Raw genomic sequence first — 20,000 nt, 5'->3', positions numbered from 1 at the left:
GGATAATGGTAACAATACTGGAAGTAATTTTTCCCCTTGACAATATATTTTCTCAGTCCCAAGTTTGCATATGAACTTTGTGACATCAAGTTAATTGTGACAATTGTCAGAAAAGAAATGAGTGAGAATGAAAAATTTTGATATGGAAAGTATTATCTAAGAAATACGTTTGAAGAAGAATTTAGATTGCTGTATTAACCCATTCGCACTAGCTGACGTGCTGTCACATTTTGTGGTTTTTGGGTCAGACTCCGGCAACGGCACAGGGTGAGTGAGCGGACAGCCCAGGTTTGCAGCTAGTTTGCCTGAGAATCCTGAGGCGTTATGCTTATGTGTTCGAATGTCCCAGCATCTCGAACATTTAGAGTCGGAATGGCCCCATAGTGAATGGGTCAAGTTGCATATTGCTTCGTGAAATTCCGTATTTTCCCTCATTCTCTTGATAATAGTTTACCTGTTTTCATAGGTTAGGGAAATGTAAATTTGTTTTCTTTTATAATTAATTCTTTATCAGAACCATTCCTTTATGCATATCACTATGTATAGAGTGCTTTAAAGAGTATTAATCATATATGTGAAATAATGTAATTTACATATATTTCAGAGGTGTGAAATATATGATTGCGGGGAATTCAAGCCTGGTGAATCCTTTGGCATCACTGATAATGACGGAACGGCTGATATATATCCACAATTCCCTGAAGACTCTAATCTCAATTTTCTAGAGGATTCTGTGAGTATTGTAATACTTTTATTTCATATTTGAATATGGTACAGTTTTCTATTTTCTTGTTCTCCTTCTCCTTCTCTTTCTTCTCCTCCTTCTCTTCCTTCTTCTCCTTCTCTTTCTTCTCCTTCTCCTTTTCTTTCTTCTCCTCCTTCTCCTTCTCTTTCTTCTCCTCCTCCTCCTCCTCCTCCTCCTCCTTCTTCTCTTCATCTCTCTCCCCCTCCATCTCCTCCTCCTCTCCCTCTTCCTCCTTCTTCTCCTCCTTCTTCACCTCCTCCTCCTCCTTCTCCTTTCTTCTTCTTCTTCTTCTTCCTCGTTCTCCTCCTCCTCCCTCTTCTTCTCCTTCTTCTTCTTCTTCTCCTTTCTCTTCTTCTCTTTCTCCTTCTCCTTTCCTTCTCCTTCTCCGCTTCCTTCTCCTTCTTCTTCTTCTTCTCTTCTTCTTTCCTTTCTCTTCTTCTTCTTCTTCTCTTCTCCTTCACCTTCTCCTTTCTCTTTTCCTTCTCCTTCTCTCTCTTCTCCTTCTCTTCCTTCTTCTTTCTCCCTCTCCTTCTCCTCCTTCCTTCCCTTTCTCTTCTTCCTTCTTCTTCTTTCTCCTCTCCTTCTCCTTCTTCTCCTCCTCCTTCTTATCCATCCTTTCCTCCTCCTCCTCCTCCTCCTCCTCCTCCTCCTCCTCCTCCTCTTCTCCCTCCTCCTCCTCCTCCTCCTCCTCCTCCTCCTCCTCCTCCTCCTTGTGTGGATTGAATAATAGTAGATTGATGTGGTTGTTTGGTGCATTACTGTGCCAGTTGCAAGAAAAAAAAAGTACACTAATTTTAAGTTTCAGTGGAAAATTAAAACCCAGATTGAATAATGAGTATAGAATAGGGAGAAAAAAAGATAGAAATTAGAAAATAAATAATAAAACGTTACTCTTTGCAGACGGCAACATTAGTGCAGGTTGTGAACGACATTAAGGACTCGGGAAACACCTACTTTAAGAATCAAGATTATACTTCCGCAATTAAGAAATACCAGAAGAGTCTGGTCTATATTAAACAGTAAGTTATTGTCTGATTGATACTATTCTTTGTTATCGTTTTATCATCCTTTTTAGTTATGTCTTTATTCAAAAGGGAGTTGTAATTATTCTTATTGTTATTATTATTGTGACAGAAGAAAATCTGGAACTTTGAAAGGTAAGGTTTATTGGGTAGCAGTAAGACCAGCCATGCTGTATGGTTTGGAGACAGTAGCTCTAACCAAGAGGCAAGAGGCAGAAATAGAAGTGGCAGAGATGAGGATGTTAAGGTTCTCACTAGTATTGATGAGAAAGGATAAGATCAATAATGAATATATAAAAGGAACAGCACACGTGGGATGGTTTGGAAATAAGGCAAGAGGGACAAGGTTAACGTGGTTTGGGCATGCGATGAGGAAAGACAAGGAATATGTCTGGAGGAGGATGTTAGGTATGGAAATCACCAGGAAGAAGAGAGGAAGGCATAAGAGTGAATGCAGTGAGAGAAGTGAGAGCAGGTTGTCTGACTGAAGAGGATGCAGAGGATAGAGGGAGATGGAGACAGATGATCCGCTATCAATATCATCATCAGCATTGTTATTATTATGATTTATTTTTACTATTATTATTATTATTATTATTAATTTTATTGTTATTATTATTATCATTATTGTTATCATCATCATCATCATCATCATTAATCTTTGCTTTTGATGATTGTCATTATTATTTTTATTATTAATATTATTGTTATTATTATTATTATTATTATCATTGTTATTATCACAGGTATTATTATAATGGTTATTAACATTGATTTTATTATCATTTCTATTATTTTATTCTTTTATCATTACTCTTCTTATTATGATTTTTTTTTTTTTTCCCCCCAAAATCATATATAATGGTTTGTGTATATTGCGTGTGTGTGGGGGGGTAACATTGTTTAGAGGCACATTACTCATAATACAAATATTTTCATTAGGTGTTACCATTACTGAAACTCTTAGCAAATACTATTCAATTTCTAAACAGTTGTTTTGCACACCACTTTTTCTTTATTTTACAGTATCGAAGAAGAAGGTAAAGCACGCAGTGACATCACTGAAATTGAAGTCAACATCCTAACCAAGCTGTCTGTGTCCTGTCTTCTCAATCATGCGTTGTGTTCTATTAAGCTGAATTGGTTCGGCAAAGCAATTAATGACTGTGACAAAGTAAGTGTAACCTGTATTCACGCTGTTTCTCTATTGTCTTTCTGACCCCTTTCCCTCCTCTTTTCTCTTCTCTTCTCTCTTCTCTTCTCTTCTCTTCTCTTCTCTTCTCTTCTCTTTCTCTTTCTCTTTCTCTTTCTCTTTCTCTTTCTCTTTCTCTTTCTCTTCTCTTCTCTTCTCTTCTCTTCTCTTCTCTTCTCTTCTCTTCTCTCCTCTCCTCTCCTCTCCTCTCCTCTCCTCTCCTCTCCTCTCCTCTCCTCTCCTCTCCTCTCCTCTCCTCTCCTCTCCTCACCTCACCTCACCTCTCCTCTCCTCTCCTCTCCTCTCCTCTCCTCTCCTCTCCTCTCCTCTCCTCACCTCACCTCACCTCACCTCACCTCACCTCACCTCACCTCACCTCACCTCACCTCTCCTCTCCTCTCCTCTCCTCTCCTCTCCTCTCCTCTCCTCTCCTCTCCTCTCCTCTCCTCTCCTCTCCTCTCCTCTCCTCTCCTCTCCTCTTTCCTCTCCTCTCCTCTCCTCACCTCTTTCTCCTCTCCTCTCCTCTCCACTCCTCTCCTCTCCTCTCCTCTCCTTCCTTAGCTCTCTCTTCTCTTCTGTTGATGATGATTGGTAAGCCAATAATATCAATAATGATTTTGAGAATTATTCAATTTGATTAACCCTCTCTGGACGGGTGGTAAAGTACTGTACCGCTCATTCAAAAGCTCCCTTGTGGCGGCGGCACCAGTATTGTGGCCCCCAATTTAATTGATTTAGGCCTAAGCGCTCGAAAGCCCCGGCATTGTGACATTCAAGGCTGGAATGCCCCTGTCGTGAGTGGGTTAAAGCATTTTATGTAGCTAGAGATTATTCAGTTTTAAAATTGATTAACTGTTGATGGTTAGAATGCCCAGCAAGTACTTTATAGTTCAAATATTTTAAGGGATCAGAATGTTGAATATGGACTATATCTAAATAGCAGTTTTAGAAATTTAATTTTTATGATGTTATCTATTCTCTCTTCCTTCATTTTTTTTTTTTTTCTAATATACCACGCGAGATCACCTCTTTCCCTGCCCTCCTATTTACCAGGGACAATCGAACTTGATTAGCTCCCCCCTTAGCAATGACATTGATTCGGCGATTGGGACATGGATTGGTAATCTTATATCAATATGATTTTTGAGAATTATTCAATTTGATTAACCCTCTCTGGACGGGTGTACAAGTACTGTAACCGCTCATCCATCAAACGCCCAGTGCCGGCTGGCACAGTAAGCCCATGGATTTAATTGATTAGGCCGAAGGAGCTCGAAAGCCCCGCATTGTGACATTCAAGGTCTAAGCGCCCCCTGTCCGTAGAGTGGTTAAAGCTTTTGTAGCTAGAGATTATTCAGTTTTAAAATTGATTAACTGTTGATGGTTAGAATGCCCAGCAAGTACTTTATAGTTCAAATATTTTAAGGGATCAGAATGTTGAATATGGACTATATCTAAATAGCAGTTTTAGAAATTTAATTATTATGATGTTATCTATTCTCTCTTCCTTCATTTTTTTTTTTTTTTTGTTTTTTTTTTTTTTTTTCTAATATCATTTTTTTTTTAACATTTGACCTTGCTTTTACCAGGCCTCGCACTTGATAGCTTCCAACCCTTTGACTATTTTAGCCGAGACTAGCTACAACCTCAGCAATGACATTGATTCGGCAAAGACGGACTTGGAGAAGGCTAAAGAGCTTGAACCCAACGACAAGGGGATCCTGAGGGAGCTTGACGCTGTGCTGAAGAAGATCCGAGCCAGGAAGGAGAAGGAGAAGGCAGCCTATGCCAAGATGTTCCAGTAACGAAGGGGTTATAGTTATTATAATAGCGCAAGTGATAACCAGTGTCATATGTTCTCAATACTTTGATTAGGAGTTGTGATAAATGCTTAAAATTGCTCTTGTATCATAACAAATGTTATAGAAGCTAGAGCAATGACATTGTTTTTTCTATATATGGCAGTGTTACCTTTTCTACTTTGGTTGATGTATTGTGACTGTGCTTGGTATTCTTTTTTTTTTTTACTAGTGTGACAGAATAAAGCACTGAAGTAAGAAGGATTTTAATTTTTCTTAAAGAAGAAATGGAAATTGACATAATTGAGGTTGTTGAAGTGTGGCAATATTTTTGTTCTTTTGCTTTTGTTGATGTTGTTGCTATTTATTGATTTTAATATGGTTGGAAATGAGATATCTCCCTATATAAAAAACAATAGAATTCCAGTAATGTTGAAATAAATGTTATTATTATTGTTTTCATTATTTTCTTTATACAAATAACCCCTACATGCTAGAGTATATTTAGGCCTGGTGACCACCTTGGCTGGGTATGATTGCTGTATTTTTGATGAACTTAAACTTGTCATATCTCTTGCATATCTTATAAATAAGTTATCATTATAGAATACTAATCGTCTGGCATGGTGCAGGCTTAAGTTAGGTAGTTATAGGTCTTGGTTGAGAAACAACAGCTTATTGAACAAAAGTGGTAAAAAGTCTGCAGTCTCTTTGAGTGATGACACCAGATGCCTTTACCATTTTTTGACCAGATTTCACTTGCCATAAGACTTAAAACTACTCAAAGACAAGATACCATTATAAAGTATGATCATTTTGAAACCAGGTGATGTTGAGTTTTCTACTTTGTATTGTGGTTGAATAGCAGCATTGTTTTAAGTGAAGTACATGCTCTTGCCAATGACTCCTTGCTCATAAGGGTTGACATACAGCTTCTTGGTTGATTTATTTTTAGTTTGGTATTCTTACTTGGTCAACATGAAAATTGTATGTCAGGATTTTTTTTCTTTCTAAAAATTTAATGTTGATGCATTGTTTCATCAGTAGGGTGCAGTATATAAGCCTGGGATTATTAACCCATTACCGCCGGCCGCGGGCCACAGACAGCGATTATGTAATTTGATAGCGCCGGGTGCCGGCATACGCCGTCAATAATATAATTGATTTAGGCCTATGCGTTAGAGAGCCCCGGCATTGAAGCCATAAAAGACGAAACAGTCCCGGCGAGAATGGGTTAAGCTAGTTTTTTTATTATCACCTATTGATATTTTTTCTTCCTTAATCAATTACTTTGGAATTGTGTACAGTGGATAGACCCAGACCAATTTACATATTTATATCCAATACAATATTGGCAAAATACTCTAAAGAAGGTATTAGTACTTTCTCTAAGTCAGTGGCACGCAACATTCCTTTAATGACTATTACATTATCTAGGAGTAAATCACTTTTAGTCTTTTCTTGCAACACACACCAATTTGTAGTAGTCTATAAGAAGCTTTACAAAGCAAATTATTTTCACACCATAAACATGTTTGCCTTCTGTTAAAGCAGTAGACAGATTTATACAGAATGGTTATTACTTTCTGTTTCAACTTTCTTTTTTTTTATTGTTTTAAAGATCTATTGTTTGCCCATATATATTTAAAGGGAAATGGCCACATTAGAAAAAAAGAAAGGAATACCATGCCATGTTTGTGTACAAGCTGTTACTAGTTATAATGAAAGACTGAAAGATTACTGATTACTTTATACTCTCCTGAATACAGTGCTAGAGGTATGTAAAGGGTCCTGCATAATTAACATTATTTTCAAAAGCATACACAATGTACATGAAGGAGGGAGGTGGCTAATGACCTGTGTACAGTTTTGATAATTTTCCAAAAATGTAGAGTGGTGTGTTCTTTGAAAAATTCCATTCTTTAATTTCATTGTTGACTGCTCTATGCACTCAAAGAAATAATGCAATATTTGCAACACACTCTGGGCTGGTTTTATACATGAATCAAGGTTTCTCAAAAATATTCTTTGAGAGGGTCTGCTGTCAGAGGTAATGTTTTGTACCCTTTTGAAAATGTTGATAATTAATGGTGATCCCTATTGTATTACTTAGTAAACTTAGGCCATTAAAAAAAATATATACATGTTTTTCTTAACACCAAAGTTGTTAGTTAACTGTACAATGCTAGAGTGCACTGTTTGTTACTGTAATGTAGTTATTTATAAATATCTAGAGATAACATTTTTTTACTATTTTATATGGGTGATGCCAGTATTTACAAGTATTCGTGATTAGTAATAATTTTAGAATTAAGTTAATTGATTACCTTTAACACTAGTCGTAGTAATAGATACAGTAAGGCTTTGTATATCCAAACAGATTGGACGTATAAATATTCTGTGGCTTTATGCTGAGAAGAGCTGATGCCTATATTAATTTCTTTTTTTTTTTTTTTCCTTTTCTTTACTGCAATGTATTCCAAAATAGAGCAGTGAACCTGTGACGATTGCTTGGGTTTTATTTTGGAACGCATGTTATAATCTGATTTAAATGACAATTCAGATCTTATACTGATTTTTTTTTACACCATATCAATATTGAAATTCTCTTTATTCTGTTTTTCTTTGAATTTTTTTGTTATTGCTGTGTTTAATTTATACTACTGGTTAACATAACTAGGCATTCCTTCATAAACTTAAAAGGCATTGAAAGGATATATAAATTCAACAAAACAGCTACACCAGTATACTCACATGCACATAGCACACACAATAAATGTATCATTTATGTAATCATTGTACAATGAAGACTCATTTACATACACATAATTTCAGATAAAACTATCTGATTTTTGGGTTGGAAATTAAGTTGTACATTATACATGATACATGATACATTTACATTCTTAACCCATTAATGAGGGGAGTACCTACCCAGTGTTATTTTTATTTTTTATTTTTTTATTATTATTTTTTTTTTACATGTAGATGGCTCCAGAAGGGCTTATTTATCAAGGGGTCAATTAATAACCTACCTGACCTTATCTGTTCACCCTGAAAATTCAAGGGAAGGGGTAAGCAGGTGTTCAGGTAGGCCTACTGACTGTGACTGTGACAAAGTACTTGTAGAACCATCTATGGGTAAATAAAATCAATAACAAAACCTTTGTGGATGGTGCAGGTCTCCTGCGTCAGTGAATTAAATTGAACATTTTATTACGTTAAAATATAGGAATAAATTAAACGTACATATGTATGTATGTCTAATACACATTTGCTGCAAGCATGTCAGCTGTTGAATTAAGAAGAAAAACTGTATATGAAATACGAAATTTACATATGTACAAACATTTTGCATTTATAGTGATGTACAAGCAGCATATACTTTTCCTTCTTTTTTTAACTTCTGCATCCCCGCCCATGCTTTAAATGCAGAGAGATAATTTGAATATTTAGATAAAGAGTCACTCAACAAGCTTTCATTAATTATGATTCAGATTCCATTTAAAATTTCGGTGCATTCATTATATTAGGTGTAAATGCAATGAGCAAAGGATAGGTTTGGTTCATATGGACTATAATTCTATATAGAACTATATTGTATCAAAAATGCATGTTCGACATCAGTGTAGCCAGGCCATGTAATGATAGAAATGTCAGAGCGTTTAGATGAAGTGAAATGAGACCACAATTCAAGAATTATTTGGATCATTGAGACAGTGGCATCAAAATTCACCTAGTAAAGATGATGGATAAATGATATTGAATGTAACAACTTGCATAGTGACAATATTATACTTACTAGTAGATTGAGAAGTATGCACAATATTATTTTATCATAATGAAAAACACTTGCACATCAGGCAGGCAGGCAGGTATACACACAAACACACACTCAGTTTTCCTTATTCTATTTTATTGAAAACAAGTTTAGTTACACAACATGAGTCACTATTCATCTATTATCCCCTTTAAAGCCAGAAACATGTTGCCAATTGAGGGTGTGAAAAAACCCTGCTAGTTTTTGTAATGAAATAGACCTCTAGGATTTTGGCTTTTTAAAAATTTTGTGATATATGATTAATTATTACATTACAAGATTACATACAGTACATTACTGTTGGCCATCCACAACCTTACGAGTAACAAAATATGATCAGGGACTTTCTCTGTCCAGACTGGGCAGATCTAGGAAAATGCAAACTTTTATACCATACAAGATATCCATATTTTTATACCATCTTCATGAAACTTTTCTGGGTGCACTTGTTATTTTCATCACAAAAATGCACCCAGGTTATAATACTTAACAATATGAAGGAATACAAGAGGAATTTGTTTTTTATGATTTCCAGTTCCAAAGCATTTGTTACCAAGGGCTCAATTACATGGCATATTAAGAAATCAAAACAAAACTGTAAATTTATTGAGGTAAAGATGCACTTCAATGGGTGGCCATGATTAGCTGAATGCAACTTGTCCAAAATTACACTGAAGCATTTCAAATGATATGGTTATCAGCCTGTCAGTTGTCAAATAATTCTTATGACTAACCTGTCTGTCATTAGTAATTGCCAAACTTTTAAGTACATCTTTCTCTCTAAAAAAAGTAAGATAAACAAATAAATAAAAACGAAGTATACTGCACAATATTAGATTAGCTTTTCCACCATATTTCATAACTAAAAATTTACTGTCTTTTCTTTTCTGATTAAACTTTATGTGATTCCTTTCCAGTATGTGGAAATGACTTAACAATACTTCAGTGCATCAAGTTGTAGAATATTAATTTTCCAAATCATGATTATTGATGGATTCTTTAAAATGATCTGTTACATCAACAATTAAATAGTAATGATAATAATAGTAATAGCATTTACTACTGAAATAGTAACTAATTTTAATAGAAAGTGTGGTAACTGTAATTGCAATTGAAATAGTAATAGAAATAGTAATGGTAATTATAATGATTATAACTTCAGGAGTAGTATAATGGAAAGAAAATAACAATATCCCAAAAGGGTAAAAATATGATAATATTGATAACATTAATGAGATCACATTATGATAATGACTATTATGATTGAACTTATGATGATAAATTAATTGATGTCTCATTGGCAAAACATTGACCACAAACTTTTGTCAAAGTAGAAGCATTCAAAATCTGCTTCACACATATCAATCTTTCTGATTTTCATTGAATATTTTGTGTTATGTAGATCACTTTGCTTTAAATAAATGAAAAAAATCAAAGATAAACCATCCTTTGAATATCACAATTTTGTTTACATTTTACATTATAAATAATATGGCACAAGTGTTATTTATTATTTCAAGCAAGCTTCCTTTATCATATTAAACAAATCATAGAGATAATTTATATAATACATCCCAGGAAATAATAGAATATAAGTAAACAAAATGGTACTGGATTTGAGCTATGGATTATCATGCTTTTAACTAGGCCTAAGCACACTATCTGGGGAACAAAGGCAGCTAGACCCAAATTATTCTTTGCCCAGATACTTATGTTTTTTCATGGCTAATGAGTACCTATACTTTAATTATCATGGTTGTATTAAAAATATTTTGATGCCAGCCAAGACATGCCTAGCTCATGGGAGTTCAATTGTAATGTAGCCAATATGCAGGAATAGGCAGCTATTGGCTCATCAGGGATCAAGGCGGTTTAAGTAGTAGTAACAATAAACAATAACATTCAAAATGCACAACAAATTTTGGGGGTATCAAAATGTTGCATATCATATAAACAAATACCTAACAATATGTAGTTGCATAATTATGACAAGAAGTTGAAAAAAAATTAAAGCAGACTTTTATATTTCAACTTTCACCTGTAACTCGAATTTCATCTTCGGAGGGCTTAGCTACCCTCTGCCTTTGAACCATTCACTCAAGTGTCTTGAACAATTTTAGGCATGAACAGAAATTTTGAATTTACACTTGTTGCTAGGCAAGATGATTTTGACAATTAGGTATGGAACAGTATAACAAATTCAAATAAATGGTCATTCAAGGATAATAAGAATGAGATCAAATTACCATGTTTTATTATATAAAGATTGCATGTCATAACAGAACCTGAAATGTGAAAATGACATTTTTACATCAATAAATGAGGAGTATAACATTGTCAAAGCTTCATAACTAAACAGAAGCAGCACAGAATAGTTATGACTTAAGTTCTAAAAATCCCTTTTCTCTATAAATAAATACACGTGATAACAGATAGTCAAAGAGAAAAATTTTGACCTGCAAAAGGGTAATAAATTTTATCCATACAAGCCATCTAAAATTATAGTAATCTTCTAAAATAACATTACTCTCTTTGCTTTCTTAATTTTTTTTTTATCATGGAAGTTAAGTGGATCTCAACTCAGAATGCATGGTCTGCAAGAAAGTGTCGTCCCTTCCCGCTTTCACTGCCGAAGAACATCATCTCGCCAAAACTGATGGAACTTTCCTCTTTGTTTATCTATTTTACTGTGTTGACTTTTCATTCCATTATAATAAGCAAAAAAGAAAGAAAAAAAAAAAAAAAATTGCATCACTGGTTTACTATCTCCACCCACTCTTGACTATATCCACACCATCGCTGGACTCGCAGTGATGTGGCCTTGACCAAAACTTCCACAGAACTCTCCCATAGAAGAACTCCCAAAGATGAACTCCTACGAACGCGCTCTTCCATACGGTTGACATTTAATAATGGGCCTTTCATACATCACAGGTTTTGCTTCTTTTTTTTTATAGCACTGTTAGACCACTGGGAACTGAAAAGATTCAACTCTACAAAAAGGGAATGAACTGCTTATTTGACCAGGAAAGTAGTTCAGGTGTTAAGGAGCTCGCACTGGATAGCTACACGTGTACAAAAATGAAGTGTCTCCACTGACCAACAGGACTGCACTTTCACTCTAGTTTCTGCCATTTCATAAGAGGAGCATGAAATAAAAGCAACAGGCATTCGGGTGTTAATTTGCCGTCTTGTCTCATGGTTCTGGTAAAAAAAAGCACTTGGTTAAGTCTGTGGCACATACAAGGATGATGAGCAACAGGATTTTCTCCCCTTAATAAACTTTTTTTCCCCGTTAAAGTCACCAAGTACTAATGTAACAGTTTGGTCATCCACTCTTTGTTGATGTAGGATCAAAGAAACAGTTTGTGTGGATACGAATACTTCAGCATGTTGATCTTTCGAGTCTTATTACATCCTGGTCCTAATGATTTTGTAATTTAATCAATGTAATTAGCAATCCAACGGAATCCCTCTCCATATCCTTGCCGCTTTAGGACCGAGCACATGAAGAGTTCCAGTGGACGGCCTGGGAGTTCGTTTCGAGGAATTTTATTCTGAAATAAAGGATCAAAGGTATTAGTAAATGATCAGGTTAATTTTCAGGACAGGTAACTTTATTTTCCAATCATAACGTATCCCCTTTACTCCACTATTACCCGATGATTCATTAAATTTCAAATTTATCATTGAAAATTACCTGTCAGTTTATTCATTAAAATGTTTGCATCCTATAAGATTCATGTTGAAAACATCATTTAACCCATTGGCGCTAGGTGACTTGACATCATGTAATGCAAATATTTTGCTCCTACTGGATGACGTCTTATCACATCAAGATCTCTCCCTCAAAACATGGGTTTTATATTATTATATAAGACGGAAATGGAGAAGCTAGAAACAGGTGGAGAGGAGGAGAAACAAGAAAAAGAAATACATGATAGAGGAGGAGGAAGACAGAGAGAGAAGAATGAATGTACAAAGAGAAGGAAAAAAAAGAAAATAATGAAGAAACTCACCTTCCCTGTGGTCTGGCCAAAAAGACCAAAATAATGCCTAAGTTCATCTTCTGATGCAGCCCCTGCAATATCGATCTTGTTGCCAAGGATAACCACTGGGACATTAGACAGCTGTTCATCAGTCAGCAAGGAGTCCAATTCAGCCTAAAAAAAGTAAAGTAATAAGTGATGATACTTTATTGAAAAAAACAGATTTAACCATTTCCCAAAAGGCATCTTATAGAGAGGTAAATTATATACTAAAGAAAATATAATTGAGTATTCTAATCAGTCTGAACAAAGCTGTAATCACAACATATAAGCAGATTTGGAGATCGGCTTTCAAGATAAGCTTAGAAGAAAAAAAAGGATCATCAGAAAAGAGAGTAAAACCTTTATAACAACATTTTTATAAACCTCCAAGCTAACCTTTGACTCATGAAAACGACTTCGATCTGCTGCATCTATGAGGAAGACAATGGCATCTACTGCAGGGAAATAATCCTTCCATACTCGTCGGGCTTGGTGATGGCCACCCAGGTCAAATGTGGTGAACTTAATCTGTCCGATGTTTAGCTCTTCTGAGGCTGTGGGGAGAGAGGGAGTCAAAACCATGAGCACGGGAACTGTTGTACATTCAATAACAATAACCATCAATATTTTCAAATTATGTACATAAATGTAAGAGGGTGGTGGGGTAATACAAATTCTTGGACAAGTTAGGGTTATAGACAAAGTCACATTCATCTGTGTTCAACAACTACAGCAACAACACTTCTAAAGCAGTTTGACATACTTGGGTGGAGGGTGGGCACGTGCTGTGCCATCCGTTCATCCTTGAGCATGTGAAGTAAAGTGGTCTTTCCTGCATTGTCGAGACCCAGGAAAAGGAGCTTACCACTCTTCTTCCACAAACCTGCCAGCCAAAAGGAAACAAGGAATTAGTGAAACAATTGAATAATACATATAAAACATTATAGCAGCTTCTGCTCGAGAGGCCCGTACCGGATTGGAAAACAATTATTTGATAGTAATTATTAAAGGGTGTTGGGGAGTAATATGCATTAAAGTTATAAAAATTTTACAAATCAATTATTTAAGAAATCCTTTTTGGGCTGGCGGATCTGGCTGGCTGTTAGCTTCAGTCTACGCTGTTAGTTGTGATAAGAATTACTTATTTCTTTTTAAGACAAAACTAATTTATCTAACACTATTCTCTTTCCATCTTCTAACCTATTAACCCATTGCAGATGGAGATAAATTTGCTTGCCCGGCCTCCTGGATAGGTTTTATTTTAGAGAGAGACTGCTTGAAGCAATATAATTTGAATCATCCCACTCTCTTTCAGTCATTCATTGTAAAATTAGAACTGTTTTTGTGTTTTATTTTTTTTGTGTGTTTTATTGAGTTTAGAGACTTATATGTGCCATATAACAGGCTCTATCAGTGCTGCAGTTGACTAAAATTGTAGTATATTATCCATATTAGCTCATTATTTTCTTTATACTCAATGTGATAGAAGTATTGCTGTTTTATGGGAGGACAAAAGGCAACTTTATTTTTTCGTATTTTTGTGCTGTCATGAACGAATACGAAACATATAACCACCTACAATAAAGATAACAAGAGGTAGAGAAGAGGAATGAAACCTGTGCTTGTGACTGTGAGTGCCACAGTGAAAGGCATCCATATTGGCACAGGAGCACATTTTAGACACTGGGTATGGATTGAGTCACCTTTCTCTTCTCGTTCTGCCTGCACATCCTTCATCGGCGGTACTTTAGAGCAAGGGTTCATCAACTTAGTGTGTGCCATCGCTCTATAGAGACAGTGCTTGCTAGAGACTGTGGATGGGTGCCATTCAAGGCTCTCTCTCCTGCTGGTGCTAGGAAAAAGTGGTGCCATCTAGGTTTTGGACGTTAAGCTAGCACAATATTACGGTAATTATAGTAATTATGACTGCAGTAGCCATCATCACTCATTCCTTTTTCATAGCAAAATAAAATAGCATAGTGATCCAAAATCTCCGAACGTCACGTACGTCATAACGCCTGTCATCAGGCCAAAGCTCCTACGTCATGTATGTCATGACACCCGTACGCAATGGGTTAATGCAGGGTGACAAGATATCATGTCAAGTGGTGGCAGTAAAAATAAAAAATAAAAGTAGGATTGCTGTTTAACATTACTTAGTCTCTCATTGTTACTAAAAAAAAAAAAAGTGACTAAAGGTTGGCAAGTTGTATTAGAGAAAGAAATTCACACACATTTTAGAAGTCACAAAACATAAAATGGAGTTTATATGCCAACCAAACAAAAGGGCTCACACTGCCTGTATGGGACAGGTGCAATCCAGCTGTCTTCTTGCAGACACTTCAAAAGAGTGGTTTTGCCAGACTTGTCCAAGCCCATGAAAGCACACTTTAATTTGGGAGTTGCCAGACCTCAAAAAGTATTAATTAATAGAGAGAGCAACAAGAAAATATATATCTAAAACTTTAAAAGATGATGATGAAGAAATAAAAAATCATTAACAAACCACTATTCTCTAAACACAATGCTGACTGCATAATGAAAGAAATTGAATAAACTTTGAGGCAAAACATGAACTAGCAAAAATTGTGTAAAATATTTCCAGCTGCTGTACTGACAAGCAATTATATAAAGAGTAAAACCAACTATAAAAAAATTTAAAAGACTTAACAGTAAAAGTAACAACTTTAATATGCATATTCCTCACTATCTTATCAAGATACCCTAAAGTACCCCACTGAAATCCATAATTTTTATCTCTAATAAAAATATTATAAATAGCACTAATGAATAATTTGCACATTAATCATAGACTCACCTAGATACCCCAGTACACCAGTGATCCAATCCCAGAGGAACATTTTGACAAGTATTCTGAAAATAAAGAATCATTAAATGAAACAAAGATAGGATATAGTATTCTACAACAGCAATAAAATAATTAATATAATAAAACACCATTCATCAGTATGACTTCATTCAATAAATCTTATTAACTTGTTTACAAACTCATGAAGCCAAACTGGATCACACTAAAGAGTGAGATGAACAATAAACTATGGGAATAATTTTTTTTTGAAAATCCTAACAGGGTCAATGTGGATGAGGATTAGGATTAGGAGCAGAGAGATAGGAGGAGATAATGGAGGCAGAAGGAACATAGGAAAATGGAGGAAGAGGAGGAGGAGGGAGTATGAGAAGAAAATGGAGGAAGAGGGGGAGGAAGGAGAGTAGGAAAATGGAGGAAGAGGAAGAGGAAAATGCAGAGAAAATGTAAAAGGAAAAAGAAGGCCGGCCAACTGAGTCCAAATCATTCCTAAACACCTTATAAATTACCCAAAACACTACCAAATATAATAATAGAATAACAAAAGTCGTGCAATTCTCATACGCTCCACAAATAATCCAGATTCTCTTCCAAATACATCCAAGCCCAGCGATCACCCCACTGTGACAACACTCCTGGAAGCAGAATCCACCTCAGCAGAATGCCACATCAGTATTAGTCAGCACTTTTCCTTCTTGGAAATGTTCTTCTCTGTCCCACTCCATGGCACAGAGCTGATCATTGGAATAGTTTGACAAGTTTGGGGAAATGGCTGAGCTGCTGAGGCTCTATACTGATTACTTATGATTAACATGGGATCATTAATAAAAGACAAAAAATGACTAAAAGAATAAAACCAATCACAATTTCAATAGCAATGCCAATGACAATATCATCATCATAACAATATAATAATAATCATGAGGATAACAGCACATGCCACAGTTGTAGTAATACTATCAAGAAAATTAATTATAGAAAAAAATCATTGAAAAAATAAAGAAATATATTGACAGATATAATTAGTGAGAGGCCATCAACGAGATAACACATTACCTCTCTGACTCAGCTGCTGAAAATGTCTACTGCTTGACCATGACCACTCCATATTCTCTCAAGTAAACATTGATATCTGACACACATTACATGGTTGATAGCAATCACCTACACTTATCTCTCAAGGATAGTAGACTTACAAACACCACAGTGGACACTAATAATCTCCTGCTTTCAGATCATGTAATCAGTATGTCCTGAAAAATTCCTCTGATGGAGAGAGGGAGAAGGAGGAGGAGGAGGAGGAGGAGGAGGAGGAAGAGAAGGGGGAAGAGGAGGAGGAGGAAGAGAAGGGGGAAGAGGAGGAGGAGGAAGAGAAGGGGGAAGAGGAGGAGGAGGAAGAGAAGGGGGAAGAGGAGGAGGAGGAAGAGAAGGGGGAAGAGGAGGAGGAGGAGGAAGAGGAGGAGGAGGAAGAGGAGGAAGAGGAAGAGGAGGAGGAGAAGAATGGGGGGAGGAGGAGGAGGAAAAGAGTGAGAATAAGGAAGTGGGAGAGGGAGAGAGAAAGAGAAAGAGTGAGAGAGAGAATGTTTGGTAGTTTATCATAACTGACTTCCTTTTAAATCCATAATGATGGGAAAGATTTAATAGCTTCTGTCCACTTGTATATATCTATAATCTGTATCTGATTATCACTATGTATATCTACAAACACAAGGATTCAAAGATATAATAGACAGAGATATAAATGGCTAATTAGGTCATCAAGAAAATTAACAAGCTGTACATTTAACCTCGATCTGTATCAACCTTTCTTTTCTGCATGATATTTTTGCAGCAGAGGAAAATTGAACTGTATCTTTAAAATTTCAAACAAATCTAGTACACTGATTATCTAATTCAGATGCCCATGTCCTCACATAAATTAATGGTTTGATATAGTATGCTGTACACTCCTTTGGGAAATATTAGACTACTTCTTGTTTATTAGGGAGTTGAAATAGATTATGTTTGTTTAGGAAATGATATCAATCCCCGAATCCTAGGTAACAAAAATATGACCATAATTTGTAAAAATCAAGATGGACAGTAATATTGGGAAAGACAAAAGTCCTAAATTCAAAATCTCCAAGGACCATCAAGCCAGTGTACAGTTTTAAGGCAGGCCTGATGCAGCATTTAGATCCCTTCCAGGTTTACATTACCACAATGTTAAATAAAATCCTTATCATATAAAACAAAGGTGATTGTATTAATATTATTTCCACCTTTGGTGTTCCAAAAATGTCAATGAATATCCCATAATACTCTAGAAAGGAACTTATAAACCACCACTGAAATTTCTTATCATATAGGGAACCAGTCCATGGTCTACCTTGCCAATATATACATAGTGATTTCTTAGCCAGAGCAAAAGCATGAAGCACTGATGGCATTGTATCACTATATATGGTCATAATGTATATAATTGCCAAAAATATACAAAGCATATTGAATAGCTTCAAGAAAATGTGTGCTGCATAATCAAGAAACATCCTTTACTGAAAAACAAGAGGTAAACTACTGTACAATAATCATGATTCATATGATCATATACAGATGCTTCCCTTCTATAAATTGATGTAACCAACAAACTTTCTTAAAACTATGAATCTGATTCTAAAACATCTGGTACTGATGGACTGGTTCTGAGGTCTACTGTCAAGGTACAGTAGCAGGTACAAAGGAGAAGGGAGATGAGGAAGAAGAATAGGAGTAGGAATAGGAAGAGGAAGAGCAGGAGGAGAAGGAAGAATGGTGCTTTTACTGAGAGTAATTCGAGTGCCATGGTGTCCGGTGATTGCCGTCTCTATTGGGTTGAACTTGATACTGTAAGCCATCCAATAAAGTTTCAGATGGATTTCCCCATTTGTTGTATCCTAACTCCTAAAGGATACAGTCTTATGATCTGCTGCAGAAATTCACTACACATTCACTTCTATCAACTCAAATTGAATCCACACACACAAAAAAAAATAGAGATGTAGTTTTGGAAGCTACAAGTCAAAATTTATATTATGAGACTTGAATGCAATAACTCTTTTCTCCCATGTCTTTACCTGAGCATGACTAAGCTAACCACGCATATCTTTGGGGATTAAAAATATGTATGCCTAGAAGCATCATCCTTTGAAACCACTTTTACTTCTGAACCTAATGAGATAAACATTTGAACTAGCCGTCTGGTTAGCTCAGTGGTAGAGTGTCGACTTCATATCCCCGTGGTCGGCAGATCGAGTCCCGCCTAAACTCGTGAGTTTCCACTGTCACCTGGCGGTTACTGACGTAGCTGGGCACTGCGTTGGGTAAGGACCAAGCTCACATCGAGTCAACACTCGTTGGCACATTCTCTCACGAGTCAGCACATGCTGACACAGGCGGGCTCGCCTTAGTACATACAAGCCCGGCGTAGCATCTGCTCTGCAAATCTGGCTTATCCTTATCCTTAAACATTTGAAGAATTTTGAATAATCTCTTGCACAACTTTGAAGCCAGAGTCCACAGTCACTACACAAAATTAATCCAAACCATTTTATATATATATATATATATATTTGCTTGACCTACAAATTATCAAACCACTCCTGAGTTGATCAGCACAAAGAAAACTGGACTGGTTTCAATAGGAGATTAAGAAAAATTAATGTACTAATGTGTTAAATGCATTTGCTAACACTAATACATAGAGTAATGGATTGCTTTTGACCAGGTCCAGTAATTTTAGTTCCAAGAAATTTAAACTGATAATATTATCAGCAATTAAGTGTGGTGACACCTTGAGTGATCACTGCAACATCTACCACATACACTCTAGCAAGAGGTAGAAGACATCCCTAGTGAATCATCATCAAATTGAGAACCTTAAGCATCTTACTTTAAGATAATCTACAGGTCAGAGGTTTGCTTGCCTTCTCTGGAGCGCCATAGGCATGGTTGAAACATCGTGATGGCAGCCACTAGAAATAGTATTTATTTAAATTATTCATAATTTTTATTCCCATTCTTATAATGTTTACACTCTGATTTCCTTGGTATATATCATACCCTCTAGGATATATATACCAACATTTTCATAACAGTTGGTTTTCATACTCTGCTATCTCTGGACAGTATACATTGAATGCAATTTTCTGATAAGTTTCTTTACTATAAGATACATACAACTTTCTTTAAAATACCCCCTCCCCCAAAAACAGAAAAGCTCGGTAACTTAAGGCAAGCCCAAAACCGCTATTCAAAGCCTATGTATCTACGCTCCAAACAAAGCTGTGGCCTCCATTCCAGAGAACGTAAACAATCTTTCGCAAAATTACTGCAATACCAACTAGCCCATAACTTACATAACCTAAACCATACTTACACTAAAAATATGATGTTCTACTAACCTAACCATGACAAATATAACCACAATTAACATTGACCTAAATGAACTAAGCAAACCCTACCCTACCTTAAACCCCATCGAACCTAAACTTTCAAAATAGCAATAAAATAAATAAACTACACATCGTAACCGAGGCAACTGAAACAA

General features: G+C 35.8%; 2 protein-coding genes across 6 annotated transcripts in view; one reads left to right on the top strand and one right to left on the bottom strand.

The window, feature by feature from the left end:
* Window positions 1-5,014, top strand: part of LOC122254920 (peptidyl-prolyl cis-trans isomerase D) — a 17,634-nt gene extending 12,620 nt beyond the window's left edge. The window contains exons 3-6 of one of the 2 annotated variants that reach the window (XM_086534613.1): window positions 605-733; window positions 1,646-1,764; window positions 2,794-2,941; window positions 4,549-5,014. In XM_086534613.1, coding sequence (XP_086390739.1) covers window positions 605-733; window positions 1,646-1,764; window positions 2,794-2,941; window positions 4,549-4,764 — 612 coding nt within the window. In that variant the 3' untranslated portion in view covers window positions 4,765-5,014. Of the gene's footprint in view, window positions 1-604; window positions 734-1,645; window positions 1,765-2,793; window positions 3,002-4,548 lie in introns of those variants that run through there. The other variant, XM_086534612.1, reaches the window with a different exon arrangement.
* Window positions 5,015-10,815: 5,801 nt separating this feature from the next.
* Window positions 10,816-20,000, bottom strand: part of Sar1 (Secretion-associated Ras-related 1) — a 9,950-nt gene continuing 765 nt past the window's right edge. For 2 of the 4 annotated variants that reach the window (XM_043018785.2, XM_043018786.2), the window contains exons 2-6: window positions 15,428-15,483; window positions 13,373-13,492; window positions 13,006-13,163; window positions 12,598-12,741; window positions 10,816-12,135 (exon numbers count right to left, since the gene is read on the bottom strand). In XM_043018785.2, coding sequence (XP_042874719.1) covers window positions 12,019-12,135; window positions 12,598-12,741; window positions 13,006-13,163; window positions 13,373-13,492; window positions 15,428-15,470 — 582 coding nt within the window. In that variant the 5' untranslated portion in view covers window positions 15,471-15,483 and the 3' untranslated portion in view covers window positions 10,816-12,018. Of the gene's footprint in view, window positions 12,136-12,597; window positions 12,742-13,005; window positions 13,164-13,372; window positions 13,493-15,427; window positions 15,484-16,000; window positions 16,082-19,377; window positions 19,426-20,000 lie in introns of those variants that run through there. The other 2 variants (XM_086534615.1, XM_086534616.1) reach the window with 2 other exon arrangements.

This window comes from Penaeus japonicus, unplaced genomic scaffold (genome assembly GCF_977035675.1).
Source record: "Penaeus japonicus unplaced genomic scaffold, GWHDUDI00000001_assembly GWHDUDI00000041, whole genome shotgun sequence".
Taxonomy (NCBI): Eukaryota; Metazoa; Arthropoda; class Malacostraca; order Decapoda; family Penaeidae; genus Penaeus; species Penaeus japonicus.
Note: the sequence above shows the minus strand (reverse complement) of the source record. Positions and strands in the feature narration are given on the sequence as shown.